Raw genomic sequence first — 11,531 nt, forward strand, 5'->3', positions numbered from 1 at the left:
ACATATGCGGGTATTATAATATTACAAACAGACAGACCAATTTTATTTGTTTGTATAGATTTAGAATCTCTCTCCCTTCTACAAAAGGTGTTCTACTCTTAATGATACATACATTCTTAATACAGTCTAACATATATAAATTACTTACTATTTATATGAGGAAGACAAGGAAAGTTTTAAACAAAAAATACATTTATACAAATTTATTAGTCTAATATTTACACTATGTATTATTAACTCGATGATTATAGTGGTCTGTTGATCACCTGCGGTCGTTGATGCTGCAGAAGGTATCTGCAGCGCGCCAACTCCTCGCTGATGGCTTTCAACGCCTCTTCCATCTTTTGAGACGTAGCCCGTGGTGGACTAAAAATAAAACACAAAGGATATATATACATGTTTACTTCTACTTATATATTTTAAGTATATATCTATATGTAGTTATTTTTTTGATATACTGTGGTCAAAATGTAAGATATGTTAATAAATTTTTAATTCTTTATTTATTTATCCAAATCAATTTCATCAAAAACAGTCGGAATAGTTTTTTTCCGGTAAAGCCTTCAAGTCCTTTAATTCAGTTTTAATATAAATTCTGAATAAATGCCATTAATTTTGGATATAATAGGATGATCATATAATTCAAGATCTGGAATTAGATGATAGAGCTTACGTTATCTCCCCGGTGCTGTTCTTCCAAGATCTCTCCCCAGGTGACATGGGCGCTTTACCTACCAAAAGTTCAAATTAAATGAATAACGGTGATGATTAATTTATCTGAATAATGATGAAAGCTTATTTGTTTAAATAATGTAAAGTTGAATCAAGGGGTGAACGTATAGCTGTCTCTCTGATTTCATCCCTTTCGTCCCTCAGAACCTTTTACATCTAATCTAAATCAACTTACATAAAGTGATCATTTTAAAACATATTTTTTTTTCTATTAATATGCAACAGGCCAAAATATTTTTCATTACTTATTTACTATTTTTTTTTATTCCAAATCTGAAATAAGTTTTCTTATACCGTATTATCATTACGTTATGTATTAGTTCTGCCAAAACCATTATTTTTTGGGTTAGGATGTATTTTACACTGACAGGAAATGATCTATGTGTTGAACCGTTTTGCACCTATTTCCAATCACCCTGTGTATTTGTAGTTTCAGCACATAGACGACCACTGCAAGACATAAGTTTTCCTCAAAGATATCTATGAGATGATATACCATGATCGCCACGCTTGGCAGGCGAGTTGGCGATTGCAGTGTGGTATTATGGTACGCAGAGGACGATGCTGTCCATAAAGTATGAATTATATAATATCTTATATCGGGAATAGAACCCGCCACCTACGATCACAGGTCTCAGTCCTCTATCTCTAGGCTACCCTATGTATTCAGTTCCGCTGGACTTATTTATCTAATAATGTTGAAATACACTTTTCATCAAATGCATTATAACGCCTCCTTCTACATCTTTCTATAGTTCACGGACCCTTCCGCTCCGGGAACTACCGATGAAGCTGTAAAAGCCTCAGGGCTAACAGCATTAACATCTTCAGAAACAATAGATATCTCTCTAAAAGAATGTCAGCCCAGAGCACTACACCCAGCTTTCTCTATAACGCGATGGACCCCACAATAGCATAAAAAATTTATGAAATGTAGAAAATTACAAAAAAAAACGACCTCTATTATTAAGTTCCTTCGAAACCTGAAAATACCATATCATCAGGTTTTACTGTAAGACCCGTGATGAAATAATAACATATCACCACCATACAATACACGCCCACTGCTGCAGATGCTTCTCCCAAAGATCGATACAATAACCGGTCTAGCTCTGCTCGCATTTAACGACCTTCCACGATCATGACTACGTCGTTGACCTAACCTAGTGAAGGGCTTACATGCCACGACTACCAGCTCGTGACCGCTACTAGCTACGTGCTCCGCTTTCTGCCACTTGAGACGAGTAACAAAAGTTTAGATAAGAATCAGTTTTTTATTACATGCCACGATTACCAGCTCGTGACCGCTACTAGCTGCGTGCTCCGCTTACTGCCACTTGAGACGAACAACAAAAGTTTAGTTAAGAATCAGTTTTTTATTACATGCCACGACTACCAGCTCGTGACCGCTGCTAGCTACGTGCTCCGCTTACTGCCACTTGAGACGAACAACAAAAGTTTAGTTAAGAAGCAATTTTTTATTTACCTGACACGGCTACAGGTAGCTCGCCTTCGCTGAGTGTTATGTAGTCAGCCGTGGAGGTGTACGTCTCCGTGTAGGTGGAGGTCGGTTTCTCCTCTCCCGGAGACAGGATACTCCTCGGGCTCGCTAATTTCAAGAAAATAGTAAAATTCAATATCAAGTATAATTGAAAAATTGAAAATTAATTATTCCAGTAAGTGTTGTTATTTGATAGTCGATATGTGGTAAAGTGATGTTCACCTAATAAATTATATTAATTAATACTAACATTTTGTAAATAACTTCTACAATGTTTATTTTTTTTTCTATTTTCCATTTGTATTTCATTTCAAGTAATAACACAATTTAGTGAAAGTGAATAGGTACATAAGTGTGCGTAGTTATTTAGGAGTATAGGTGTACAAGTGTATAAGTGTATAGGTATATAGGTATGATGATGTGTAAGTGTTTAGGTGTATAGATGTGTATGTTGTGTAAGTATATCAAAGTGTAAAGGTGTATAATTGTGTAGGTACATAGTTGTGTTGTTTTATAGGTGTATAAATGTTTCAAAGTATATGTGTATTAGGTGTATAGATGTGCAGGTGTTTAAGAAAATCTAAGTATTCGTGTATTAGTATATTGCTGTGTAAATGTATGAAAGTACAGGTGTACGAGTGTTTATGTGTATAGATGTGTAAGTATATAGGTGTGTATAGATGTGTAAATGTAAGGCTGTGTAGATGTACGGGCATGTAGGTTGTATTGATCTGCAAGAGTGTAGACAGTGTATGTGGTGCGATAGTGGACGCAGATGATATGTCACCTTCTCTCTCATCAGGCAGGTCGGTAAGGCCGGAGATCTCGCCGTCGGTATCCTGTGGCGAGCCTGCGCGTACGCATCTTTGCACTGCGGCCTCTGCTTTCACCACATATGTATTACCGCTAGACGGACGACTGGATTCGTGGGTCGGGGAGCCTTAAAGTAAATTACTTAATGACTACCTTCGTTCAACCTTAAGTTACATCGCTATGTTAATACAGAAATTTACGTATTTAAATGTAAATGATATTTTATTTAAGTTAAAATTTAAAACATAAACTTTACCATAATCTCAGACAATGTTTCTCATATCAAAATATTATTTCATACACTGACATGTCTAAGATCTTACTTTAGGTTACTTATTTTCAGGTAGGAAGGAGAGATACATTGCTGATTTACTTAGATGAAAGTACTGTTACATATTAAAAAATCTATCGATGGTAATACAAACTTTGAAATTGTAAATTAACAAATGGATGATAATAACTTAATACCGAAATTTATATTTAATTACGCTATACTTATATCAATACACTAAATTCTTTTAAAAGTTAAAGTTACTAATCTAAAATCATAGGTTCCCAATCGTTTTATTTTTAAAAAAGCACAAATCCTATGCTCCCTGTTATCACTTCTCAACTTAGAAACTTATATTGACTTGTTAAAGTCCTAAATCTTACCAATTAGTTGATACTTAAAGTTTATTTAGAACGAGGGTATCTATCTTGAAGTACATACAATGACACAATTGCTAAACTGCAAGTCCAGACTAACGGCACACTTTGAATGAAGGGAGAACAACGTTCGTGTAACAAAATATCCACAAGGAGGTCACGGGTGTTAAGGCGGACGATGGATCGATGTGGTTTCGACCCATCATGATAGCACCACAAGGTTTCGGGGGTAACGGTAGACAATGCATACCTCGAGCAAATCACGAGGTAAGTTCGCCCACATCGCGGTAAGGGGGATCACCGGGGGGGGGGGGGTACGACCTTAACTATGTCGTCGGTTCCTCCAGTGGGGGTCCTAACCACGCCTTGTCTACCGGCTCATGGTCACCACTCGAGAATCTTTCGGATCCAACGGCCACTTCCACTTCAGCCGAGCGATTCGTTGAGCTACGTCGGTCATCTTGGTTCTTTTTTCGATCTCCTCATTTCTAATTCGATTTCGCAGCGAAACTCCGAGCGGAGCTTTCTCCGTTGCCCTCTGGGTGACCTTGATTCTTATGAAGCCCGTCTTGTTTGTAATGGACATAACGCCAATTTAGATCAGCTTGGCCAGACTGGATTTAACCCAAGACACTAGGAACCCTGGGAGGCCCGTCGTAAATGACCACGTCACCGGAATGTTTTTTTAAAGTTTACATCAAAAAGTTCTACGTTCTCAGGGCGGTATCGCCCCAATTGGGAACCCATGACCTGAAATTCTTATAATTTTGTAGATGGACAGGAGATTCTACCGCAAGAGAGATTTTCGTCTTTATGTTTATGCTTGGGACGGCATGAGCACTGTCGGAAAGTCTGGTCCGCGCATGGTACGGTCTGAAATCGGCTGGTCCCGCTGCAGGTGCGGAAGACCGTGACGTCACGTCGCGGTGCACGAGGGCACGTGCATATCCGAGCGAAGCACGCGCACACCTCTATCTCCGAAACAATCCTTAGTTAAATATCTCTTTTATAACCGTGTTACTAGGAATCGAATATGCATTATGTGTTTATGGAATATACCAAGAAGTAAGAAAGTCACTATTAAGGTTATTGAGTTTTTTTATACGATTTTAGCACCTCGCAGACCTTTTTGTCAAAACCAAGAAGTTAGAAGCGTCTAGACTGTTTTGCAGATTGGTGTCTTGACATCACAATGCTTGTTGAATGGTTTAATGGTGACCATTTAAGTCATTTGATTGACATATCATATATAAATCAATGAGGTTATAACGGTGTTTGCTTGCTCCAGTTTAGGGTTTGACGAAAATTTGAAGCAGCGATGTAGATATGTCTCTCTATGGACCCATTACAAAGACAAGTTGCTTGATTTATGGGGGAAGCCATATGATGTCCTATATGGCGTCTATCGGCTTATGTTAAGGTTGATGAAAGACGCTGGATATAGGCCGGTCTTATTGGAATTCTATGGTTGAGGCCCATGTTCAGCAGTGGGCTTCTTACTTAAGTAATGTTGATAATAATGTCGCTAGATTTTACTTAGAAACTTCGTTAAAATTGATCAATAGCCTAGAACTAAAATTGAAGGTCTGTCCTAGTCTCTGTTAGGAAAAGGACCAATACTTAGCCACTTCCGCACATGCAGTGGTAATCGTGCAATAAAGTGCACCGCCCGCCAGCCCGCTGACGTTGACGTGGCTAAGTATTGGTCCTTTTCCTAATTAGGATGGACTTTCGCCAGGTAACGCCTGATCCATTAAATATCTAGTCTCTTTGGTTTTTTTATCAATGTAAATCATATATTCATCCACAGATTTCATAACCTCTGACCATAAAAATACCAAATCAATTAATATATGTAACATAAAAACTTCAGACGTCATCGATTGGTGGCGCTAGTAGTCCACGGGTTATCGCTAGATGCGGGTAGTCATACAAAAGAATCGATAATTAAATAAAAATAAACAAATACCCTACATATATAAGTTACATGGATTCAAGCGGCTTCATCATCATGCACGTCGGTATATACTCACTGTAAGACATAGGCCTCCGTCATAATTCCCACGATGACACGGTCTTGCATTGACCACATCCAGCTACTTACATCAACCTTAACCCTTTCCACTCAAAGGCTGTTATGTAGCATCGATAAAATTTAATTGAATTATAGTATCTTGCGATTCTAGAATATGCTTCATTAATTCGTGATTCAAACATTTTAGTAACAGAAACCTTTCCTGTTTTAAAATTTTCCGCAAACAGAAGTATTACACCATGTCTGTATCACTCGACAATGGAGCTAGTAGAACAAAATCAGTGTCGAGTGACACTCGAGACATTGGAGTGGAAAGGGTTAACTAAGTTGTTCATCAGCCTAGTGACGGACCGTACCGACGCAGCATCTACTGGCTTGTGGTTGCCACTTGATAACCTTTCTGATCTAACGGGAAAGCCCACTATGCGCCACCCACTGTCACTTCAGATGAGAATTTCTTTTAACTTCAACGTTGACTTTGGTTGGTGATATATGATTTGATCTCGCAGCGAATCTTGAGCCATTGCTGAACTAACACACGTGATAAAAACGAATCTACAACGACCGACTTAAAAACACTCACCTAACTTTTTCGCACTTTTCTTTTTCTGATCACTAGTTTTTCTAAAATCCTTATCCTTGCTTATATCTTCTTCACGAATTTTCTCTTTACGTCCTCCGTTAACATCTGCCTTAGTTAGATTTATATCTGAAACACTTCGTACATCTTTAATAACTTTTATTTCATCTTTATCTGAAACCGGAATGATACAGGGTGCTCTTGATATTATTTCGTCGGCTGGAACTATTTTATTGCTCGAGTCCGATTTAACTATTTCTATATTTGGTACGTTGGGTACGTTTTTGGACGTCAAATCGGTTGTTTCTTTGGTTGGAAGGCGTTCTGTTTCTGGTATATCAATGCCTATCTTTTTAGAATCTCTTGGTGTTTGTTCTGAATAAAAGTTAGTTTTTCCTTCATCTTTGCTGTATTTTCTATTCGCGTTTAAACTTCTAGAGGTTTTCTTGTGCTCTTTAAATGTCTTTTGTGGTTTATCGGAAGCAAAGTCACAAGTTTGAAGTTTATCAGGTTTATGACTACTTTCTTTAGATTCACTTTGTTCTTTGATACAGATATTATCATTGGTCCTTTTGTTCGCAGCATCATCGAAATGTTTTTCATCTGACGGGGAATAACCGACAATTTGCAAATCGGATTGTTCCTCTGTTTTGGTTAAAACATTTCTCATGTTTTCCTTATGCGGCGGATTGAATATAATGTCTTCGTATGAAACCGTCTTTGCCATTTTCTCGTCTTTCTTATGCGTTTTGTAATACCTGTAAAATTGGATTAATGTTAACTAATTACTATAATTAAATTTTAATGTTAACCATTGTATTTGTCAAGAGGCTTGAATTAAAATGTCACTTGAACTCAAAACATGTGTTATTTTACTACTCCGAATTTAAACATAGCATTGGACGAATATTACTGTATTAAGGATATTGTAAATGACCACAAAAAACCCGTTTGAGTTTGTGGTGGGCTCTTTTCAGATCTGGGTGCGTTTGAAAACCTCGTAGCTTAAGCTCGAAGGATGATAGGTATATCTAAATAAATTATTTCCCACATACTCATCAGGTTTCTCCAAGATGCCTCTGCTGATAGGGATATTCAATCTGGACTTCGGAACTTGAGCTGGTGGCAAAGTACTTGGCTCGACGACTTTCTCGTTGAAACTCTCCTCCCTTCGTTCTTGCAGAATATACGACTCCGGCTTTTTGATCTCATAAACCCCACCCAATTTTAGAGACTGTGAGAATAACGTGGAATAGCTTTCATTAATATTCTGTTAAATAGTTCAAAATAAATCATTAAAATATTAAGCATTAATAGATTTTTTTATATTAGTATCTATCGGATAAATATTTTTCAACACTGACACTTGACAATTTCATTGTTATTAAAATTTTAAGACATCTAAACATTCTCCACTAAACATTAACCCACTGGGTACGGATTTATTTGAAAAAATATTTGCATGTGGTGTTTTTAAACGGTTTTATTTAGTTCGACCCGTACGGAATTTATTTGGATCAAAATTAGAAATTGAAATTTAAGCACCTTCCCGTTATCAGATTGATCTGAAATTCGGTACACACATTTAATTTAGATGACAATACAATATAATAAAATCAAAAACATTATAAATCTATGATGGTCGCCGATACAAAATGGCGGATTACGTATTTTTCCTTAACCCCCTCAAAATGGGTATCAAGTGAAAGATGATTATGTCAAAATTTAAAATTCAAGATGGACGCCGTTCCAATATGGCGGACTAGGTACATATTTTTCCACAACCACCACAATATGGGTATCAAAAAACCGTTTAACTTAAAAGTTTTTTAAATGTATTTATTAACGTAACGGATCGGTGTATCGCAAATAATGTTTACTAAAATATAGTAAATGTCTCTTCTATTATCTCTGATACAAGATACAACAGAATGAACAGAATTATGCCTAACCTCAAATATCGTTATCCACTCCTAGGAAAAAACATATGAATGACGTCTCTCACACGTCTAATGTACCCAAAGTGTTAAACCTACGTATAATACATCACCATAACCATCATTTCAACCGTAAGACGTCCTCGGTTGGAGATGAGCCTCCGATAGGATCTCAATCATAGATTTCGAATAGAGCCATTAGGAAGTGGTCTGCATCCAACGTTTTCCGAGGACCTAAGAAGCCTTGTGAAAATTTATATTATGAAGTTATTCATCATCATGCACTACCACTGCTGGAGATTCCTTGCACATTGATTTCTAAAAGGACCGATTGTATACCGCCTACATCTAGCATCTTCTGACGGCCTTAGTAGCCTTTAAAAAAAATTTACATCATTATGTAGATACCATCATCATTTTTTTTATGTTCCCCGCTATTGAGGACTTTTTCTTCCCCTATCTCGTGTGGGACAGGGACTTTTTATTTCTAATAATTTATTCATATAATTTTTTATTATTATCATTCTCCTCTTTCATATATCATGTTATACCATCATCATTTCATCATCATTACAGGACATAGACTTCTCCCGTATAGGACCAATTGAAAGCGACCTTAACAAAGTCATCAGTCCCCTTGTGGCTGGACATCTTCAACCAGCCAATCCTGCAGAGCTTTCTCTAATTTTCGTTAAAACAAATACGCACGTCCAAATTAAATGGACGCTCATTCTTAGCGCTGTCGTGGTCGTTAATATTCCTCAGCATTGACACCTGGTCTTCTTCGATGGCCTGGTCATAGGATTCGAAGTTGGGCATTTTTTTCTTAGCGTCCTTTTCGACCGCCTGTGAAGATTACAGTTACTTGATGGAGGAGCGACACCATAAAATATGAGTCTTATTAAATTCCCTCTAGAGTAGAGTTCCCCAAACTTTTTTGTGTCGTAGACCCCTTGCCATGTTTTTCTGTGTTGGGTAGACCCCCTGCTTACCTGATATTTATTTCCTGTAAATTTCTAACTGTAGTGAAGTTTAGTGCATATTCAAAATGTATGTATGGAGTAAAAAATTATTAATATGTTACGTATATTTTACATAACAGATACAAAATTTTATTTTGAGTAGTTTTAATTTAAATTCAATTAAAAAATGTATAAATTAACATGTGTTTTTACTTTAAGTTTTTAACACTAAACTTCACTACGGTTAGAAATTTACAGGAAATCAATATCAGGTAAGTAGCGGGCCTAACCAACACGGAAAAACATTGCAAGAGGTCTAAGACACAAAAAAGTTTGGGAAACTCTGGTCTAGCGGATGATGATTGTAACACCGTAAACAGTTGCCCACAAAATAGTTATTACTTTACGAAACCTATAGATAAGTACAATTGCTTATAAAATGTAACGTGATTGTACATTTACACATTGTTTTTTTCTAAATAAACTTTTCAAATTTAGTACTTACCGCGAGTCGTTTCAAAGTGTTCAGCTGCGTTTGCAGGTCTAGTATTTTCTCGCGAAGTTCGCTACTTTCCTTTCCCGAGCTCTGATGGAAAAGTGAAATTCTTTTATTGATCAGTGCTTCTTAAACTTCTATAGTTCAGATTTCTCTCCTGAACAATTATTTTTGTGGCTATCTTCAATTTCTAATATAAGTACCTTTCGGTCATCCAGCATGACCGCCTCCACGTACCCCGAGTCGTCAGAGTGCTTGTGTTTCTGGGGGGCGTTCGTGCTGGTATCCGAGGCCTGGGCCGAACCGTTGGGGGTACTGCACTTCATCTCCACACCTTCCATCCTTTCACAACGCGCCTAAGAAACACACAAGCGTAAAATACTGTGCAGTTTTTTTTAAAAAAAGCTATACCTGACATAAATAAATTTATATAAAAAAAGAATATAAATTACCGTGTCCATTGGTGAACCAGGCGCCTGCAATTTGGTCTGAAAAAATAAAGTAAAAATTTCTTACAATAATTAGAAATATTGGTATGATATTAATTGAAAATAAATTAATAGCGCCTGTAAAGATTAACCCTCCACGGTCCCCTAACGTGAATTCACGCCCGAGCATAAAAGCCTTTGCGACCCGTGAGCGTGAATTCACGATCAAGTAACTCATTTTAATTTTATCTTTTTAATACGATAATTAGTAATAGTTAATAAATACATTTAAAAAACTTTTAAGTTAAACGGTTTTTTGATACCCATATTGTGGTGGTTGTGGAAAAATGTTAAAGTGTTAGCGTCTTATTAAAAGACGTTTGTAACACTTTAACAATTTATTTAACACACGAACAAATTTTTATTAGCGCTTGAGTGCGAGCAAAAAGGACGTGCATTCGTCGTAGAACTCTGGGGCGCAATGTGCTCTGCGACCGAGTGAAAGCGGGCAATAGAACAAAGGCGCAAAAGAAATAAAAGAAACAAAAGTAACAAAAGGTCTGCGCCCGCGTCACCGGTGCGTGCATGTGCTCGCTGCATTACTAATTCGGCACACTAAGTTCGCCCGTCGGCTACGCTCGCCCATAAAATCTTACACCTATTATTCATTCAGACATCACATCAGTGTATATACGACTCCCACAATGTGTACCTAGCCCGCCATATTGGAACAGCGTCCATCTTGAATTTAAATTTTGACATAATCATCGTGTTTCACTAGAGTAGCCCTTTCATTTGATACCCATATTGAGGGGGTTAAGGAAAAATATTTAATCCGCCATTTTGTATCGGCGGCCATCTTAGATTTATAATGTTATTGATTTTATTATATTGCATTGTCATCTAAATTAAATGTGTGTACCAAATTTCAGATCAATCTGACAACGAGAAGGTGCTTAAATTTCAATTTCTAATTTTGACCCAAATAAATAAACAAATAAATTCCGTACGGGTCGAACAAAATAAAACCGTTTAATTAGTAGATTGTAAGTACAAATTCTTGTCGTATAAACGATCTAGAATCTATTTTTATCAGTAGTTTAATTTTTATCTGTTATAAGCATAAATTTATCATAGCCGAAATTAGCCGATTGTCCTTTTTCAAAAGTCGACGTGCAATTTGTATCGCCGGGTACTGTACTGGTATTACCTAGGTATAATATTTATTCTATGTACAGTACAATGTCGTCATAAACAAAATTGTGGTGAAAAAATATTTAAAAGAATACCTTGTGATTTCGGAGATGTTCCTCGATGGTCCGCGCCACCAGAGCCGACACATCGGCCGCCCGGAGCCGCGTCTCCAGCTCGGACACTTTTCTACGTTCCATCGACAGCT

At 37.1% G+C, this 11,531-nt stretch overlaps 1 protein-coding gene across 2 annotated transcripts; it reads right to left on the reverse strand.

The window, feature by feature from the left end:
* Positions 1-240: 240 nt before the first annotated feature.
* LOC137926995 (DNA repair protein RAD50.L-like) lies at positions 241-10,186 on the reverse strand. Of its 2 annotated transcripts, XM_068770758.1 has the most exons (10): positions 10,157-10,186; positions 9,908-10,060; positions 9,714-9,794; positions 8,955-9,092; positions 7,365-7,543; positions 6,313-7,067; positions 3,021-3,173; positions 2,219-2,341; positions 674-731; positions 241-366 (listed from the first exon to the last, which is right to left on the reverse strand). In XM_068770758.1, the coding sequence occupies exons 1-10, from the start codon at positions 10,163-10,165 to the stop codon at positions 246-248; spliced, it is 1,770 nt and encodes a 589-aa protein (XP_068626859.1). In that variant the 5' UTR covers positions 10,166-10,186; the 3' UTR covers positions 241-245. The 2 variants fall into 2 exon arrangements, with proteins under 2 accessions (XP_068626859.1, XP_068626860.1); XM_068770759.1 differs by lacking the exon at positions 8,955-9,092.
* Positions 10,187-11,531: the final 1,345 nt, after the last annotated feature.

This window comes from Battus philenor, unplaced genomic scaffold (assembly GCF_028537555.1).
Source record: "Battus philenor isolate CCGP_79_NKW_IND1 unplaced genomic scaffold, ilBatPhil1.0.hap1 SCAF_3, whole genome shotgun sequence".
Classification (NCBI taxonomy): Eukaryota; Metazoa; Arthropoda; class Insecta; order Lepidoptera; family Papilionidae; genus Battus; species Battus philenor.

Bases quoted from the DNA above. Each gene is read 5' to 3' on its own strand.
- LOC137926995 (XM_068770758.1), bottom strand. The intron at 9,795-9,907 runs GTACTTATATTA...CTTTTCCATCAG, and splicing joins TCATGCTGGATGACCGAAAG to AGCTCGGGAAAGGAAAGTAG. The intron at 732-2,218 runs GTAAATAAAAAA...AACTTTTGGTAG, and splicing joins GCTACCTGTAGCCGTGTCAG to GTAAAGCGCCCATGTCACCT.